A 21,087-nucleotide genomic window follows, 5' to 3' on the forward strand; every position below is an offset into this window, starting at 1 on the left:
GGATTATAATCATAAACTTAGTTTAAATTTCAGTTTCTTAAACCTTTCAGTTTTTTTTTTTTTTTTTTTACAGTGTGATCCACTTAATTAAGAAAAACTTAAAAATAAACATGTTAAAATAATCTAATACTGACTTTAGGAGTAAAACGATTTGCTCCTTTATAATCCTGTTTTTGTTTACCTTGTCATCATCTTGTGTACATTGCTTTTTAACCCCTAAGCCAGGGGTCGGCAACCTGCGGCTCCGGAGCCTCCTTATAGCGGCTCCCTTTGGCCTCCTTGACAAAAACAAAAAACGAATATAAATAAGTATTTCTTAATTCATTTGTATTCACATATTATTATTCGTTTATTTTATTGCGCAGTTATCTTGGAATTTGAGTTGATACGATCCAATTTTTAAAAAGCTAGAGACCTATTTCTAATTCATAATTTGTCAACAAAATATAGGCCACGTCACATCAACGTCAACATCCTTCACCTTTACCTGCTGGCAGCTGTGTGAACCTGTGTGAACCTGTGTGCGACGTTGTGAACCCTGAATAGCCATGAAAAAAACCCAAAAAAGGAAAGTTTCGGAAGAAAATAGAGTTTAATTCAGCGTGGACTTATTTATTTGCATTCACCGCCAACGACGCTGGCTTACCTGTATGCTTGATATGTGGTGAGAAAATATCGAACAACAAAAAATGTAACATTGAAAGACATTTTCAAAACAAACACTTAGCATTTGCTGAAAAATACTCAACCGAGGACGACTCAAATTTCGGAACTGCTACGAAAAGCTGAAGAGCGCAAACGATCTTTCAAGAAGTGGATCAGTTCTCCACAGTCAACTAGCACTGCTAGCTTTGTGGCGGCTCTGGAGATCGTGAAGAGGGAAAAGCCGTTCACAGATGGAGAGTATATGAAGGAGTCGTTCATGAAAACATCGGAACATCTATTCTCCGACTTTAAAAACAAACGGGAAATTATTCAGAAAATTAGAGAAATGCCTCTCTCCGCAAAAACCGTCAGAAACAGAACCATTAAAATGGCAGAAAATATCAGCAGTAAGCAAATTGTTGCCATTAATTCAGCTCATGCATTTTCACTTGCCTGTGATGAGTCAAGTGATGTAAACGATGTTGAGCAGACAGCACTGTTATGCAGATATGTAAACTCTGATGGGCCTCAGGAAGAACTGATTGAACCGCTAAAGGGCCAAACAGGGCAGGACATTTGTGATGCTGTTTTGAGTTGTCTAGAAGCGAAAGGAATAAACACCACTCACCTGGTGTCAGTATCTACTGATGGGGCACCCAGCATGAGAGGAGCACATAAGGGCTTTGTGAATTTGCTTCAAAAGTCGCTGGATCGAGAGCTCATGACGTTTCACTGCATCCTCCACCAAGAAGCGCTGTGCGCACAAACTTTCCCCCTTGACTGTGTGGAAGTGATGAACCTCGTTATCAAGATAGTGAACAAAATAATTGCGAACAGGTTAAGCCACCGACAGTTTTGTTCATTGTTAGAAGAAGTCGACAATGCATATTCGGATCTCCTTCTGCACAACAAAGTGCGGTGGCTGTCCAGGGGAGAGGTGCTGAAACGCTTCGCTACCTGTCTGGAGCATGTGGAAACCTTCTTGGAAAGCAAAGGCCTCAGCTATCCTGAACTGGAAGACCTCGATTGGCTGAGTAAGTTGTACTTCATGGTGGATATGACAAGTCACTTGAACACGCTGAATAAAAATCTCCAAGGAAAGGGAAGCACAGCCCTGCAGATGCTGGAAGATGTTTTGGCATTTGAGCGCAAGATGACAGTGTTCGCAAAAGATGCACAAAAAGGTACGCTCTCTCACTTTCCCTCCCTAAGAGAGTTCAAAGAAGCGAACAATCAAATAAATTATGATTATTTCCACCGTGCCATCATTACAATGCAAGCTGCATTTGGAGAAAGATTCAGTGATTTCAGAAAGGAGAAGCCCACCCTCTCTTTCTCTGTCACACCGCTGGACATCGACCCATCCCTGCTGAACACAGTTGCATTCACCGGAGTAAGTAAGCCTGATCTAGAAATTGAACTGGTCGACATAGCGGATAAAGATTTATGGGTAAATAAGTTCAAATCACTGACGGCGGATATTGAAGAAGTCGCCCGTCAGAAGGCTACACTCGTTAAAGAGCACAAATTTAGTGATTTGGAGAACAAACGCCGACAAACTTGTTTTTGAAACATGGAGTGCCATTCCTGACACATATAGTAACATGAAAAAGTATGCATTTGGAGTCTTGTCCATCTTTGGCTCAACATACTTATGCGAGCAATTGTTCTCAAACATGAACTTCATAAAGAACAAACACCATTCCCGCCTCGTAGATGAGAGCCTACAGGCCTGTATGAAGATCAAAGTCATATCCTACAGCCCTGAAATAGAGAAGATCTGCAGCGAAGTTCAGACACAGAAGTCACATTAAACATGTAAGAATAATATGATTTAATAAACTATTATTTTTCCTGGAAAAAAAAAAAATCAGACTCCGAGCTGATGTAGATTTTTTGGTATGTTCAGGTGCTTCAGTTTATTGCTGGCTGAGCAAAAAACCCGAAGAGGACGAGAGAACACTGACGTGGACTTGTCAAGGACGGTCTTAATTTTATGTTTATTTTTAAAGCTCAGCTAAATGTTTTATTTTAAAGTGGACTACTTTTTGTTGTATTCAGTGGTTATAACAGCTAAAATAAAAAAAGATCAGAACTTTTAAAGGTTTACAAGCTCTGTTATTTTGTGCGGCTCCCTACAATTTTTTTTTGGCAGACGAGGGGGCAAAATGGCTCTTTTGAAAACAAACCAAAGTAAAGGATTTACTCAAAACAATAATAATTCATTATTGTTTCAGCTCATACTCAGTCACAGACTCCAAACAGTCTCCAGTGTTTCTTCTGTGCATCACCCACCAGATGTGATGTTTCAACCCCGTGTACGGGAGACGAGACCCTGTGTATTCAAGGAACATGTGAGTCATGTGATAATTGTTAATCAGTTTTCCTTTGTTAATTATTGCATTTATTTTCATTTTTACTTTAGCTTTATTAGAATATTTATATATATATATAAATTAATAAATTAATGTAAATTAAAATATGCTCAACCAGTTAAAAAATTACTATAAGCTTTCTAAAGGGAATAAAAGCACATAAATATTGAGAAAATCAACAACACAGTAATTCTCTAAAAAATGAGGCCAGTATTTTTTAGGAGCTGCAGATGATATAACCTTTTATGACATAAATCAGTTAATGAATATTTTAGGGAGGTTTTAAAAAAAAAAAAAAAATTATATTAATACATTTTTGGCCAAAAGGTTTAGCCTGAAAACGCTTGTGGCAATTTTTAATAATGTTTAGAAAATTGTTATTTACTTAGAAAAATACATGAAAACTGTTATTAAGGAAATGTATTGTTTATTGTCTTCACTGAAAAATGCAAAAATTACTTTTTAAAAAGAAAAACTTCTATTATCGGACTTCCTTCAACAAAAATAAATAAATAAATAAATCTACATAATAAAAAAAAAAAAATTGGTTCTTGAAATTGAACAAAAAAATTTCCTCTTTTTTTATTGACAGGTTGACTTAACAATGACATACAAGAGCTAAAATGTTGCCAAAATTGTTTGAAAAATCAACAATTTTATTAGACATTCTCTTGAGTTATATTATTTACAAATATCACCAAAAAAAATCATTGTTAATAATCCATATTTTAATCCACAGTGAACAATAAAGCTTATGGCTGTGCATCACCAAGTGTGTGTACTGCAAGTAGAAGGCTGGGAGAAATACCATTATTACCAGAGTTAGGAACCTTCAGCTCTGGACCAAACTGTTGTGATACAGAAAACTGTAATGATGGAACTACAACTACCACACCTCCAACTACAACTACCACACCTCCAACTACAACTACCACACCTCCAACTACAACTACCACACCTCCAACTACAACTACCACACCTCCAACTACAACTACCACACCTCCTACTACAACTACCACACCTCCAACTACAACATGTGAGTTTATTTTAATTAAATGTTTATATGTTGTATTGTTTATTCATTGTTATTGTTCACTTATTCTACACATTTTGATGTTTAAAATACATTTATTATCATCCTGTGATTTTATCTTCACTACAGCTGGAGGACTTAAATGTCTAAGTTGCACTGGTTCATGTTCAACTGAAACTACAATTACATGTTCTACAGAAACTATGTGTGTAACTGCCACCATCACAGGTTGGATATTTGTCATTTAAAGACATTATATCTCTGATAAAAACATGAAACATATCATCAGCTGATTCTTTGTTTAACATAATCAATTTTTATTTTGTAATTGCAGACACAGCATTTGGTTCATCTGACCCTCCACGATTCTACAAAGGATGTGCATCATCAGATCTGTGTCCAATCACAGGCTCTCAAACATATGAACTTGACTTGGGTGTTTCAGGTGCACTGATATCTGCTGAGTGCTGTGACACTGATGGGTGTAACAATAACACCTTACCTGGTAAGACCCCATTTTAATAATTTTTGAGATACTTTATTTTTTAGGGAGCCTTTGTGACATTGAGCTTGTGAATTATGATCATAAACTTAGTTTAAATTTCAGTTTCTTAAATTTCTTTCATTTTTTTTTTTTTTTACAGTGTGATCCACTTAATTAAGAAAAATGTAAAAACAAACATGTTAAAATAATCTAATACTGACTTTAGGAATAAAACGATTTGTTCCTTTATAATCCTGTTTTTGTTTACCTTGTCATCATCTTGTGTACATTGCTTTTTAAACCCTAAGCATAAAACAAACTAAAGTAAAGGATTTACTCAAAATAATAATAAATACTTATTGTTTCAGCTCATACTCATTCACAGACTCCAAACAGTCTCCAGTGTTTCTTCTGTGCATCACCCACCAGATGTGATGTTTCAATCCCGTGTACGGGAGACGAGACCCTGTGTATTCAAGGAACATGTGAGTCATATGATAATTGTTAATCAGTTTTCCTTTGTTAATTATTGCATTTATTTTAATTTTACTTTAGCTTTATTAGAATATTTAAAAATATATATAAATTAATAAGTTAATGTAAATTAAAATATGCTCAATCAGTTAAAAAATTACTATAAGCTTTCTAAAGGGAATAAAAGCACACATAAATATTGAGAAAATCAACAACACAGTAATTCTCTAAAAAATGAGGCCAGTATTTTTTAGGAGCTGCAGATGATATAACCTTTTATGACATAAATCAGTTAATGAATATTTTAGGGAGGCTTTAAAAAAAATATATATATATATTAATACATTTTTGGCCAAAAGGTTTAGCCTGAAAACGCTTGTGGGCAATTTTTAATAATGTTTAGAAAATTGTTATTTACTTAGAAAAATACATGAAAACTGTTATTAAGGAAATGTATTGTTTATTGTCTTCACTGAAAAATGCACAAAATACTTTTTAAAAAGAAAAAAACTTCTACAATCGGACTTTCTTCAACAAAAATAAATAAATAAATAAATAAATCTACATAATAAAAAAAAAATTGCTTTGTGAAATTTAACAAAAACATTTACTGTTTTTTATTGACAGGTTGACTTAGCAATGACATACAAGAGCTAAAATGTAGCCACAAAATGTTTGAAAAATCAAAAATTTTATTAGACATTCTCTTGAGTTATATTATTTACAAATACCATCAAAAGAAAATCAGTGTTAATAATCTATATTTTAATCCACAGTGAACAATAAAGCTTATGGCTGTGTATCACCAAGTGTGTGTACTGCAAGTAGAAGGCTGGGAGAACTACCATTATTACCAGAGTTAGGAACCTTCAGCTCTGGACCAAACTGTTGTGATACAGAAAACTGTAATGATGGAACTACAACTACCACACCTCCAACTACAACTACCACACCTCCTACTACAACTACCACACCTCCAACTACAACGACCACACCTCCTACTACAACTACCACACCTCCAACTACAACTACCACACCTCCAACTACAACTACCACACCTCCAACTACAACTACCACACCTCCAACTACAACTACCACACCTCCTACTACAACTACCACACCTCCTACTACAACTACCACACCTACAACTACAACATGTGAGTTTATTTTAATTAAATGTTTATATGTTGTATTGTTTGTTCATTGTTATTGTTCACTTATTTTACACATTTTGATGTTTAAAATACATTTATTATCATCCTGTGATTTTATCTTCACTACAGCTGGAGGACTTAAATGTCTAAGTTGCACTGGTTCATGTTCAACTGAAACTACAATTACATGTTCTACAGAAACTATGTGTGTAACTGTCACCATCACAGGTTGGATATTTGTCATTTAAAGACATTATATCTCTGAGCAAATCATTAAACATATCATCAGCTGATTCTTTGTTTAACATAATCAATTTTTATTTTGTAATTGCAGACACAGCATTTGGTTCATCTGACCCTCCACGATTCTACAAATCGTGTGCATCATCAGCTCTGTGTCCAATCACAGGCTCTCAAACATATGAACTTAACTTGGGTGTTTCAGGTGCACTGATATCTGCTGAGTGCTGTGACACTGATGGGTGTAACAATAATACCTTACCTGGTAAGACCCCATTTTAATTTATTTTGAGATACTTTATTTTTTAGGGAGCCTTTGTGACATTGAGCTTGTGGATTATGATCAAAAACTTAGTTTATATTTCTGTTTTTTAAACCTTTCATTTTTTTTTTTACAGTGTGATCCACTTAATTAAGAAAAACGTAAAAACAAACATGTTAAAATAATCTAATACTGACTTTAGGAATAAAACAATTTGTTCCTTTATAATCCTGTTTTTGTTTACCTTGTCATCATCTTGTGTACATTGCTTTTTAAACCCTAAGCATAAAACAAACTAAAGTAAAGGATTTACTCAAAATAATAATAATTCCTTATTGTTTCAGCTCATACTCAGTCACAGACTCCAAACAGTCTCCAGTGTTTCTTCTGTGCATCACCCACCAGATGTGATGTTTCAATCCCGTGTACGGGAGACGAGACCCTGTGTATTCAAGGAACATGTGAGTCATATGATAATTGTTAATCAGTTTTCCTTTGTTAATTATTGCATTTATTTTCATTTTCCTTTAGCTTTATTAGAATATTTAAAAATATATATAAATTAATAAGTTAATGTAAATTAACAAATACTCAATCAGTTAAAAAATTACTATAAGCTTTCTAAAGGGAATAAAAGCACACATAAATATTGAGAAAATCAACAACACAGTAATTCTCTAAAAAATGAGGCCAGTATTTTTTAGGAGCTGCAGATGATATAACCTTTTATGACATAAATCAGTTAATGAATATTTTAGGGAGGTTTAAAAATATAGAATAATATTAATAATTTTGCTAACACTTTTGGCCAAAAGGTTTAACCTGAAAATGCTTGAGGGCAATTTTTAATAGTGTTTAGAAAATTGTTAGAAACTTAGAAAAATACATGAAAACTGTTATTAAGGAAATGTATTGTTTATTGTCTTCACTGAAAAATGCTCAAAATACTTTTTAAAAATAAAAACTTTTATTAATCAAAATTTCTTCCACAAAATAAAAAAAAGAAAAAAAAAGTGTTGGGAAACAATGGCCGCCACCAGCCAATGAAGTACTTGTACACGCCTGTATGGTGAAGTAACGTCACTGACGGACGGCCTTGTGCTTTTAGACATCTAGACTGCTTTTGTTTGAGGTGACTCGTTTGATTGTATACAGTTTATTCTGTTTGTCAGCCGCTCACAGACACTGACTCCCAATGGGGTCAACGATACATCTAGTTACTACAATATCTGACCTATGTAGTCTATCGATGCATTATGTTTCTCTCTAGTTTTCTGAGGCCTGGGGAGATAAACTTACCTTGGGAAGATAGAGCAGTCCTTGGGTCATTTAATTGGTCCTTAGAGGAAGAAAGAGACAAATACAAAGTTCTTTTGTTGGATATGCCTGAGTGGTTCAGGCAAATAACCCTTTTATTTATAAGATAAAACAATACAGATGTATAATAATCCCTCAATGGGAAATAAGCTAAAATCTAAGCCTAACATTTAGTCCAGTCTGAGTTATCAGCAGATCTTCTCTTGATGAGCGCTCTCTTGTCTAAAACACATTCTCCTTATATACTGTTCGTACATGTTCAGGTGGGAATTTCACAAGGGTTACATCCTGTATCAAAAGAGACCAACTCAGTCTCTTTTGATGAAGGTCACACACAAAATGTAGCAGGAAGCATCTAAAAGAACACAGGAAACGGTGTAAAAGAGATACATGTTATCCAAAAGTTTGCTATTGCTTGCAGATTTTGAAAAACCACAGTAAAAAAAAATTCACAGCTGTTTCATTTTAGAGGAAGCTTATCATGCGGTTTGCTATGGTACAGAAATATATAGTTTAAAACATCACACGCACGGAAGGTTTCTGTGCACGGCAACACTATTGAGTTTGGTCTTCATGTCTGATATGGACTGAAGGCCTTAAGCAACGTAATAAGTAAAATAAAATGAAGAGTTCGTAGACGATGCTTTTTCTGGCAATCTTCCAACAAAAAAAAAAAAAAAAACACCTACACAATTAAAGAAATTGCTTCGTGATTTTTAACAAAAATATTTTATTGATATTTTATTGACAGGTTGACGTAGCAATGACATACAAGAGCTAAAATGTAGCCACAAAATGTTTGAAAAATCAACGAGTTTATTGGACATTCTCTTGAGTTATATTATTTACAAATGTCATCAAAAAAATCAGTGTTAATAATACATATTTTAATCCACAGTGAACGGTGATGTTCGTGGCTGTGTATCACCAAGTGTGTGTACTGCAAGTAGAAGGCTGGGAGAAATACCATTATTACCAGAGTTAGGAACCTTCAGCTCTGGACCAAACTGTTGTGATACAAATGACTGTAATGATGGAACTACAACTACCACACCTCCAATTACAACTACCACACCTCCTACTACAACTACCACACCTCCTACTACAACTACCACACCTCCAATTACAACTACCACACCTCCAATTACAACTACCACACCTCCAATTACAACTACCACACCTCCAATTACAACTACCACACCTCCTACTACAACTACCACACCACCAACCACACCTCCAACTACAACATGTAAGTTTTTTTAATGAAATGTTTATATGTTGTATTGTTTATTCATTGTTATTGTTCACTTATTCTACACATTTTGATGTTTAAAATACATTTATTATCATCCTATGATTTTATCTTCACTACAGCTGGAGGACTTAAATGTCTAAGTTGCACTGGTTCATGTTCAACTGAAACTACAGTTACATGTTCTACAGAAACTATGTGTGTAACTGCCACCATCACAGGTTGGATATTTGTCATTTAAAGACATTATATCTCAGAGCAAAACATGAAACATATTGTCAGCTGATTCTTTGTTTAATATAACCAATCTTTATTTTGTAATTGCAGACACAGCATTTGGTTCATCTGACCCTCCACGATTCCACAAAGGATGTGCATCATCAGCTCTGTGTCCAATCACAGGCTCTCAAACATATGAACTTCACTTGGGTGGTTCAGGTGCACTGATATCTGCTGAGTGTTGTGACACTGATGGGTGTAACAATAATACCTTACCTGGTAAGACCCCATTTTAATATATTTTGAGGTACTTTATTTTTTAGAGAGCCTTTGTGACATTGAGCTTGTGGATTATGATCAGAAACTTAATTTAAATTTCAGTTTCTTAAATCTATTTCATTTTTTTTTTACAGTGTGATCCACTTAATTAAGAAAAACTTAAAAACAAACATGTTAAAATAATCTAATACTGACTTTAGGAATAAAATGATTTGTTCCTTTATATTTCTGTTTTTGTTTACCTTGTCATGATCTTGTGTACATTGCTTTTTAACCCCTAAGCATAAAACAAACTAAAGTAAAGGATTTACTCAAAACTAGGGATGTAACGATTAATCGTAAGGCAGTTAAAAATCGATTCATAGGTATCACGGTTCACATCGATGCTCTGAAAATTAAATCGCAGTACTTTTTTTAAACAGCAGAGGGCGCTATATATTAATCCTTCCAGAAGCGGACGTGAGGGGTGGAATCTGCTACTACTTTCTTTCTGGCCGCCATTTACTGTTAAACATTCTCATAAATGATTCTTTACATCTTTAGCACCGAAAGAATATCTGTGATATTACGTGAATATCTGTAAAAGTCACGTTTTTCTATTAGCTCTGTCTGCTAGCATAGCATCTCTTCTTCACTGGTGGAATATCTGCATGCCAACCGACCACTGGGTTACTAGCGCCCTCTGCTGGTCCAAACAAATATCTGACGTCAACACAGTAAAATGACTTTTTTTATTATTATTTTTTAAAGTCTAATTGTTAAGGCACAAAATACATTTTCAGTTGCACTTTTAAAAAGAAAAAGAACTATTATGTAGTTTTGAATTGTTTACTATAGAACCAGAATTTAAATTATTAGGCTTCTTCTTCATTTGTATTATTCCTTTATTTATTTCAATTCAAGATTTATTTTTAGTGAAATTGCATTGTTTTGAATAGTTTATCAAGGGATTCTTTTGACAATGAAAAATAAAAGCAAAATAATACAGTATATTCCCAAAAAAAATAAAAGAATATTTTTCAGTCATCATTTGTCTACAGTCCCATTTTGTAAAATAAATCGTGAGAAAATCGTATCGTGAACCCAGTATCGTAAATCGAATCGTATCGGGAGTTGAGTGAATCGTTACATCCCTACTCAAAACAATATTAATTCCTTATTGTTTCAGCTCATACTCAGTCACAGACTCCAAACGGTCTCCAGTGTTTCTTCTGTGCATCACCCACCAGATGTGATGTTTCAACCCCGTGTACGGGAGACGAGACCCTGTGTATTCAAGGAACATGTGAGTCATATGATAATTGTTAATCAGTTTTCCTTTGTTAATTATTGCATTTATTTTCATTTTACTTTAGCTTTATTAGAATATTTAAAAATATATATAAATTACTAAGTTAATGTAAATGAAAATATGCTCAATCAGTTGAAAAATTACTATAAGCTTTCTAAAGGGAATAAAAGCACACATAAATATTGAGAAAATCAACGACACAGTAATTTTCTAAAAAATGAGGCCAGTATTTTTTAGGAGCTGCAGATGATATAACCTTTTATGAAATAAATTATTTTAATAAATTTGCTAACACCTTTGGCCAAAAGGTTTAGCCTGAAAACGCTTGTGGGCAATTTTTTAATAGTGTTTAGAAAATTGTTAGAAACTTAGAAAAATACATGAAAACTGTTATTAAAGAAATGTATTGATTATTGTCTTCACTGAAAAATCCACAAATTACTTTTTAAAAAGAAAAACTTCTATTATCGGACTTCCATCAACAATAATAATAATTTTAAAAAACCTACACAATGAAAAAAAATTGCTTTTTTATTGACAGGTTGACTTAGCAATGACATACAAGAGCTAAAATGTAGCCATAAAATATTTGAAACATCAGCAATTTTATTAGACATTCTCTTGAGTTGTATTATTTAGAAATACCATCAAAAGAAAATCAGTGTTTAATAATCTATATTTTAATCCACAGTGAACAATGAAGCTTATGGCTGTGTATCACCAAGTGTGTGTACTGCAAGTAGAAGGCTGGGAGAAATACCATTATTACCAGAGTTAGGAACCTTCAGCTCTGGACCAAACTGTTGTAATACAGAAAACTGTAATGATGGAACTACAACTACCACACCTCCAACTACAACTACCACACCTCCAACTACAACTACCACACCTCCTACTACAACTACCACACCTCCAATTACAACTATCACACCTCCAACTACAACTACCACACCTCCAACTACAACATGTGAGTTAATTTTAATGAAATGTTTATATGTTGTATTGTTTGTTCATTGTTATTATTCACTTATTCTACACATTTTGATGTTTAAAATACATTTATTATCATCCTGTGATTTTATCTTCACTACAGCTGGAGGACTTAAATGTCTAAGTTGCACTGGTTCATGTTCAACTGAAACTACAGTTACATGTTCTACAGAAACTATGTGTGTAACTGCCACCATCACAGGTTGGATATTTGTCATTTAAAGACATTATATCTCTGATAAAAACATAAAACATATCATCAGCTGATTCTTTGTTTAATATAATCAATTTTTATTTTGTAATTGCAGACACAGCATTTGGTTCATCTGACCCTCCACGATTCTACAAAGGGTGTGCATCATCAGCTCTGTGTCCAATCACAGGCTCTCAAACATATGAACTTAACTTGGGTGGTTCAGGTGCACTGATATCTGCTGAGTGCTGTGACACTGATGGGTGTAACAATAACACCTTACCTGGTAAGACCCCATTTTAATAATTTTTGAGGCACTTTATGGTTTTATATTTATAGTCATATATTTATATTTATTATAATCATAGCCGTGGTTTCAACATTTTTTACTGTTTAATCAACTTTTAATACTGTAAAAACAACTAGCACATGTTAAATCAATCTAATATATATGTGAGTAGTAACTTTTTGTACTTTAAAATAATCTAATACTGACTTGAGGAATAAAACGATTTGTTCCTTTATATTTCTGTTTTTGTTTATCTTGTCATCATCTTGTGTACATTGCTTTTTAAACCCTAAGCATAAAACAAGCCAAAGTAAAGGATTTACTCAAAATAATAATAATTCCTTATTGTTTCAGCTCATACTCAGTCACAGACTCCAAACGGTCTCCAGTGTTTCTTCTGTGCATCACCCACCAGATGTGATGTTTCAACCCCGTGTACGGGAGACGAGACCCTGTGTATTCAAGGAACATGTGAGTCATATGATAATTGTTAATCAGTTTTACCTTGTTAATTATTGCATTTAGTTTCATTTTTACTTTAGCTTTATTAGAATATTTAAATATATATATAAATTACTAAGTTAATGTAAATTAAAATATGCTCAATCAGTTAAAAAATTACTATAAGCTTTCTAAAGGGAATAAAAGCACACATAAATATTGAGAAAATCAACAACACAGTAATTTTCTAAAAAATGAGGCCAGTATTTTTTAGGAGCTGCAGATGATATAACCTTTTATGACATAAATTATTTTAATAAATTTGCTAACACCTTTGGCCAAAAGGTTTAGCCTGAAAATGCTTGTGGGCAATTTTTTAATAGTGTTTAGAAAATTGTTAGAAACTTAGAAAAATACATGAAAACTGTTATTAAAGAAATGTATTGATTAAGCCACACCAAATGCTTATAGCTAGATGGAGGGTGGACAACCTCACACCTAGCTGCAGGAATACAGTCATAAACCCTTCTGCTGCGATTGAGGAAAATACTCAAGGTTCTTCACTCATGATGCCGCCACTCAAGTGCGGTGATTCTAACCATGGTTGCACTATTCTTCTAGCTATTGGTGACCCCAGTCACCACTGAACTCAGCCAATGAAGACGAGTGATGTCCTTGATGCAAATGATGATTTTTGCTTATCTAGATGTAATAAAGGATGATTTTTGATGATTCATGCCATTGATAATAATGATGAAGCTTTTTTTTAAGGTTTATTTCCACATTTTTCTTGATATATCTGTGCCTCACAAAAGAAGAATATATCCAATGTATGACAATAACGCAAAGGTGGAATATAATAATTTTGTTTCTTGATTTGGTCGTTGATGGCGACCAAAAGTGGGGAATGTTATGGCCATTTTTATATTCATCATCATATCGTCAAATGTATGTTCATGTGTACAATTTGTCATGTTTTAATACATGATGACTCCATTACTCTTTACACTTTTGAACAGCTGAATCATGATTAAACAGTACAGATCGTATTGTACTCAGTGCAGCACAGAGTCTCTGCTCACATGCAGATATACACGAACGCACACACTATCAAGGACAGATGCGTAGGCACTCTCTGTGTACGCACTCACATGGCTACACACACTCACATACTCACACATACACACGCCATACACATCCATTCATACACACAAACACATAAACGCACACCCCTCCGTCTCCATGACAATCAAGCAGATACCAGGACTGTTTGACCCAAGAAGAAGAAAATGTTTTTTTCTTCTCCTCTCTCCCCACCTCCTCCACTCTGTCCTGTCTTTATCTCCCAGGGGGGAGGAGGGAGGGGGAACTGCAGGGATATACGTGTCAGAACTGTGTGTCACTCGATCATCGGACCTCCGGCCGGACGGTCACTGGTTTTTGTTTCACTTTGTTCCATCTTTGTCTATTTATTTACTTAGTTTTAATAAATCTTTTTTTATAAAATCATCAATGCTCCGACTGGACTCCATCCTTCAACCAGAGCAATAAATCATGTCTCCAAAATGAGGTCAACCGCAAATCTTGCCGTAACAATTGTCTTCACTGAAAAATGCACAAATTACTTTTTAAAAAGAAAAACTTCTATTATCGGACTTCCTTCAACAATAATAATAATTAAAAAAAACCTACACAATGAAAAAAAATTGCTTTGTGAAATTTAACAAAAATATTTACTGTTTTTTATTGACAGGTTGACTTAGCAATGACATACAAGAGCTAAAATGTAGCCATAAAATAATTGAAACATCAGCAATTTTATTAGATATTCTCTTGAGTTATATTATTTAGAAATACCATCAAAAGAAAATCAGTGTTAATAATCTATATTTTAATCCACAGTGAACGATAAAGTTTATGGCTGTGTATCACCAAGTGTGTGTACTGCAAGTAGAAGGCTGGGAGAACTACCATTATTACCAGAGTTAGGAACCTTCAGCTCTGGACCAAACTGTTGTGATACAGATGAATGTAATGATGGAACTACAACTACCACACCTCCAACTACAACTACCACACCTCCAACTACAACTACCACACCTCCTACTACAACTACCACACCTCCAACTACAACATGTGAGTTAATTTTAATGAAATGTTTATATGTTGTATTGTTTATTCATTGTTATTGTTCACTTATTCTACACATTTTGATGTTTAAAATACATTTATTATCATCCTGTGATTTTATCTTCACTACAGCTGGAGGACTTAAATGTCTAAGTTGCACTGGTTCATGTTCAACTGAAACTACAATTACATGTTCTACAGAAACTATGTGTGTAACTGCCACCATCACAGGTTGGATATTTATCATTTAAAGACATTATATCTCTGATGAAAACATTAAACATATCGTCAGCTGATTCTTTGTTTAATATAATCAATCTTTATTTTGTAATTGCAGACACAGCATTTGGTTCATCTGACACAACACGATTCTACAAAGGATGTGCATCATCAGCTCTGTGTCCAATCACAGGCTCTCAAACATATGAACTTAACTTGGGTGTTTCAGGTGCACTGATATCTGCTGAGTGCTGTAACACTGATGGGTGTAACAATAATACCTTACCTGGTAAGACCCCATTTTAATTTATTTTGAGGCACTTTATGGTTTTATATTTATAGTCATATATTTATATTTATTATAATCATAGCCGTGGTTTCAACATTTTTTACTGTTTAATCAACTTTTAATCCTGTAAAAACAACTAGCACATGTTAAATCAATCTAATATATATGTGAGTAGTAACTTTTTGTACTTTAAAATAATCTAATACTGACTTTAGGAATAAAACGATTTGTTCCTTTATAATCCTGTTTTTGTTTACCTTGTCATCATCTTGTGTACATTGCTTTTTAACCCCTAAGCATAAAACAAACTAAAGTAAAGGATTTACTCAAAACAATAATAATTCCTTATTGTTTCAGCTCATACTCAGTCACAGACTCAAAACAGTCTCCAGTGTTTCTTCTGTGCATCACCCACCAGATGTGATGTTTCAATCCCGTGTACGGGAGACGAGACCCTGTGTATTCAAGGAACATGTGAGTCATATGATAATTGTTAATCAGTTTTCCTTTGTTAATTATTGCATTTATTTTCATTTTCCTTTAGCTTTATTAGAATATTTAAAAATATATATAAATTAATAAGTTAATGTAAATTAACATATGCTCTTTCAGTTAGAAAATTACTATAAGCTTTCTAAAGGGAATAAAAGCACACATAAATATTGAGAAAATCAACAACACAGTAATTCTCTAAAAAATGAGGCCAGTATTTTTTAGGAGCTGCAGATGATATAACCTTTTATGACATAAATCAGTTAATGAATATTTTAGGGAGGCTTTAAAACAAAAACAAAAAATATATATTAATAAATTTTTGGCCAAAAGGTTTAGCCTGAAAACGCTTGTGGCAATTTTTAATAGTGTTTGAAAAATTGTTATTTACTTAGAAAAATACATGAAAACTGTTATTAAGGAAATGTATTGTTTATTGTCTTCACTGAAAAATGCTCAAAATACTTAAAAAAATAAATAAATTTCTATTAATCAGACTTCCTTCTACCAAAAAAAAAAAAACCTACACAATAAAAAAAAAAAAAATGCTTCTTGTAATTTAACAAAATCATTTACTGTCTTTTAGTGACAGGTTGACTTAGCAATGACATACAAGAGCTAAAATGTAGCCACAAAAACTATTTCATTAGACAATCTCTTGAGTTCTATTATTTACAAATACCATCAAAAGAAAATCAGTGTTTAATAATCCATATTTTAATCCACAGTGAACAATGAAGCTTATGGCTGTGTATCACCAAGTGTGTGTACTGCAAGTAGAAGGCTGGGAGAAATACCATTATTACCAGAGTTAGGAACCTTCAGCTCTGGACCAAACTGTTGTAATACAAATGACTGTAATGATGGAACTACAACTACCACACCTCCAACTACAACTACCACACCTCCTACTACAACTACCACACCTCCTACTACAACTACCACACCTCCAACTACAACTACCACACCTCCAACTACAACTACCACACCTCCTACTACAACTACCACACGTCCAACTACAACTACCACACCTCCTACTACAACTACCACACCTCCAACTACAACTACCACACCTCCAACTACAACTACCACACCTCCTACGACAACTACCACACCTCCTACGACAACTATCACACCTCCAACTACAACTACCACACCTCCTACTACAACTACCACACCTCCAACTACAACTACCACACCTCCAACTACAACTACCACACCTCCTACTACAACTACCACACCTCCAACTACAACTACCACACCTCCAACTACAACTACCACACCTCCAACTACAACTACCACACCTCCAACTACAACTACCACACCTCCAACTACAACTACCACACCTCCAACCACAACTACCACACCTCCAACTACAACTACCACACCTCCAACTACAACTACCACACCTCCAACTACAACTACCACACCTATGGGCACACAGTCTACGCTGTCAACCAAAGGTACATCATTTTTTTATACATTTTTGTTTTATTTGGGTTATTTTATTCAAACCTTAAAGTAATTCTATTACAATTACCCCATTGACTGGTTGATTTATAAATGCCAAAATATGTTAAAAAAAAAAAAAAAAAAACTAAACTAAATAAATAAATGGGAGTTCAAATATGACACTAATATTAATTAACCTGTCTTGATACTGTATTGTGTAATGCATTTCAAGCTTATTCCAGATTATTGAAAGACACAGCAATTAATCAGATTATTTAAAAACTCTTTAGTTGCGATATACAGGGGAACAGCGACACACGATTTGCCTCACATGCCAGCAGTTTGTCAGATGAGGCTCTGCCTCCCCTGACTGTATGTCACTAGAATTTTTTGTACATTTGCACAGCGCTGTGAGCTGCCTGAGTGGGCGTGTCTTACTGCTACGGCAGTAACGCACATAATCAAGGCATTTTTTTTAATTTCCCTCCTGGCAGCTCAGCAGAAAGCAGGGTTTTAGTTACTCTTTATATGGACCTGCTTAAAAACAAAATCTTTGAGTTTTTTGGTACTAAATGTTCTATCTGTCCTCTGCCTTTGTTTGTTTGTAATAATCTCACATATTCCTGTTCTGTTTCTCCTCTAGTTCCAGGACTTCAGTGTCTATCCTGCTCAGGATCATCTTGTTCCAGTCCAGTGTCAGTGACTTGTTCTTCAGAGACTATGTGTATAACAGCTTCCTTTAAAGGTAATCTTTGTCTATTGTTATGAACATGATTTACATAAAGTACATTTACTGTAATATGTTTTTAGACAAACTAAACAAACTGATTTTTATCTTTGTAGATGTTTTATCTGGAGATGAGAGTTTTTTCAGAGGATGTGCTCCTCCCACACTGTGTCCACACAACGGCACCTTCAGGTTTTCTACTGATGTGGTGGATTCATATAAAATCATAGATGCTGAATGCTGCGACACAAACAACTGTAACTCAGAATTTCTGCCTGGTAAGTGATGATGGAGGAGATGATTTGTAGAAGTAAATACTAACCAAAATTATGTCTAGAAAAACAATACCTAAAAAATGTGCAGGTTAGGTTTTTTCATAACAATGTTCTTCTTTGTGTTTTAGTTCCTGTTCAACAGGCAGAAAATGGCCTTCAGTGTTTCTTCTGTATCTCTGGCTCCAACTCTTGCTCGTTTACTGTCCATTGTGAAGGAGCACAGGACCGCTGCTTTGATGGACATGGTGTGTTTCTAAACTAGAGTGAAACAGATTAAATATCTTACAGATTTTGTTCACCTAATGTGTTAAAGATTAAGGTTTACTTTTAAATCAAAAGATGGTTAAAGGAAGATATCTCATATGCTATGTATGGAGATTCTGTTACTATGTGACACAGATACAGCTGGAGTTGTACATGTGTGGAGTTTTTTTTCCCAGTTCCTCTATTCTACATATGTTTGTGGGAAATAGAAGTCATATTCATTTCTCTCATGTTTTCATTCACAGTCTCAACTGATAATAGAGTTCTACCTGTTGCTGGCTGCACATCAACAGATGTGTGTGAAATTGCTCCTGATCACGGTGTACTGCCATTTATGGAAGGAGTGGGAAATCTAACCAGTGGACCAACCTGTTGTGGAACAAACCACTGCAATGATTTCACAGAACCAACAACAGCAGGACCAACTACAACTCCTATGAGTACAACAGGTATTAAACCATCAATAGGTGAAAAGCACAAAGACTACATTGATTCTTTAACTTTCAGTTCCACAAAGATAAACCTGATTTGAATCCAGCATTTCATTTTGAAAGAGCAACAGCGAGACGCGCTTTGTGCATTTTTGGATGGTAAAAATGGCAAAGGGAGCCTTGTTGTTGTTGTAGCAGCGTCACTGCGGCGCATGCCAACGAAGACATAGTTTGTTACCGTGTGATTGGCTGAAACAAATCATAGTGGACAGGCTCTTTGCCCAATCAGCTGCAAACATTCTGTTCATGTTCCTCCCTGGTTCCGAAAGGAAACGCCAGACACAGACCCAGAGTGATGTGGAGAACTAGAGTTAGAGGGAGGGGCCACACATCAATCTGACTCTTGCCAAGTTAAAGAAAAAAGGCTTTTCCTGAAAAAATCCTTTCAGTGACTTTGAGGCAATTTTGTGTTGCTTTAGGGACACCTCAACATTGGTTTCCTCCTATAAAACAACAAAAACAACACTGAGACCATGCTTTTGATGGGAACATTATTATTATTATTGTTATCTGGGTCAGAGGTTGAATTTAATGTTCTTATTGATTTTAAGCTGTTGAATGTTTTCCGCTACAGTCCTGATGTTTTTGACTCTGTGCTTCTGTAAAGAGCAGATTCTGGTTTAATCAGAGAGTTCATCAAACTATGTGTGTATTTACAGACACATAGTGTGTGTATTCCTGTCTGTCTCTGTGTGTGCGCGGACGTGTGTACGTCTTATTACTGTGTGCGTGAGGTGATGGGTGAGTACGGCTGTAAGGATCTGTGTGAGCTTCACGTTGTGATTGTATGTGCCTGTGGTTGTAGGGACACATCTCAGCTTATGAACTTGCTATGCGTGTGTGTGTGTACAGACACATCATTGTGTGTATTACTGTATGTCTCTGCGCACAGCGCTGTGAGCTGCCTGAGTGGGCGTGTCTTACTGCTACGGCAGTAACGCACATAATCAAGGCATTTTTTTTAATTTCCCTCCTGGCAGCTCAGCAGAAAGCAGGGTTTTAGTTACTCTTTATATGGACCTGCTTAAAAACAAAATCTTTGAGTTTTTTGGTACTAAATGTTCTATCTGTCCTCTGCCTTTGTTTGTTTGTAATAATCTCACATATTCCTGTTCTGTTTCTCCTCTAGTTCCAGGACTTCAGTGTCTATCCTGCTCAGATTCATCTTGTTCCAGTCCAGTGTCAGTGTCTTGTTCTTCAGAGACTATGTGTGTAACAGCTTCCATTAAAGGTAATCTTTGTCTCTTGTTATGAACATGATTTACATGAAGTACATTTACTGTAATATATTTTTAAACAGCCAAAAAACAAACTATTTTTTATCTTTGTAGATGTTTTATCTGAAGAGGCGAGTTTTTTCAGAGGATGTGCTCCTCCCACACTGTGTCCACACAACGGCACCTTTAAGTTTTCTACTGATGTGGTGGATTCATATAAAATCATAGATGCTGAATGCTGCGACACAAACAACTGTAACTCAGAAACTCTGACTGGTAAGTGATGATGGAGGAGATGATTTGTAGAAGTAAAAACTAACCAAAAATATGTCTAGAAAAACAATACCTAAAACAAATAATGTGCAGGTTAGGTTTTTTCATAACAATGTTCTTCTTTGTGTTTTAGTTCCTGTTCAACAGGTAGAAAATGGCCTTCAGTGTTTCTTCTGTATCTCTGGCTCCAACACTTGCTCATTTACTGTCCATTGTGAAGGAGCACAGGACCGCTGCTTTGATGGACATGGTGTGTTTCTAAACTAGAGTGAAATGGATTAAGTGTTTTACAGATGTTGTTTTTCTAATGTATTAGATAA

The 21,087-nt window shown here is 34.8% G+C and overlaps 2 protein-coding genes and 1 long non-coding RNA gene across 31 annotated transcripts in view; all 3 read left to right on the forward strand.

Moving 5' to 3' along the window:
* LOC114461434 (mucin-5AC-like) overlaps window positions 1–21,087 on the forward strand; it is a 419,115-nt gene that overhangs the window by 288,235 nt on the left and 109,793 nt on the right. For 24 of the 29 annotated variants that reach the window (XM_028443486.1, XM_028443487.1, XM_028443498.1 and 21 more), the window contains 6 exons: window positions 18,364–18,525; window positions 18,651–18,767; window positions 19,032–19,235; window positions 20,407–20,508; window positions 20,609–20,770; window positions 20,901–21,017. In XM_028443486.1, coding sequence (XP_028299287.1) covers window positions 18,364–18,525; window positions 18,651–18,767; window positions 19,032–19,235; window positions 20,407–20,508; window positions 20,609–20,770; window positions 20,901–21,017 — 864 coding nt within the window. The remainder of the gene's footprint in view (window positions 1–18,363; window positions 18,526–18,650; window positions 18,768–19,031; window positions 19,236–20,406; window positions 20,509–20,608; window positions 20,771–20,900; window positions 21,018–21,087) is intronic. The other 5 variants (XM_028443501.1, XM_028443512.1, XM_028443502.1 and 2 more) reach the window with 3 other exon arrangements.
* LOC114461439 (general transcription factor II-I repeat domain-containing protein 2A) lies at window positions 464–2,829 on the forward strand. The gene is made up of 2 exons (XM_028443519.1): window positions 464–2,463; window positions 2,555–2,829. Exon 1 carries the CDS (start codon window positions 908–910, stop codon window positions 2,213–2,215), a length of 1,308 nt encoding a protein of 435 aa, XP_028299320.1. The 5' UTR covers window positions 464–907; the 3' UTR covers window positions 2,216–2,463; window positions 2,555–2,829.
* On the forward strand, window positions 6,652–9,146 carry LOC114461443 (uncharacterized). Its single transcript, XR_003673840.1, has 3 exons — window positions 6,652–6,670; window positions 7,012–7,128; window positions 8,883–9,146. It is a non-coding gene; the product is annotated as an uncharacterized LOC114461443 (long non-coding RNA).

The sequence above is a fragment of the Gouania willdenowi genome, chromosome 4, assembly GCF_900634775.1.
Source record: "Gouania willdenowi chromosome 4, fGouWil2.1, whole genome shotgun sequence".
NCBI classification, from domain to species: domain Eukaryota; kingdom Metazoa; phylum Chordata; class Actinopteri; order Blenniiformes; family Gobiesocidae; genus Gouania; species Gouania willdenowi.

Excerpts from the sequence above, each read along its gene's own strand:
- LOC114461439 (XM_028443519.1), top strand. The coding sequence starts at position 908 with ATGAAGGAGTCGTTCATGAAAACATCGGAACATCTATTCTCCGACTTT.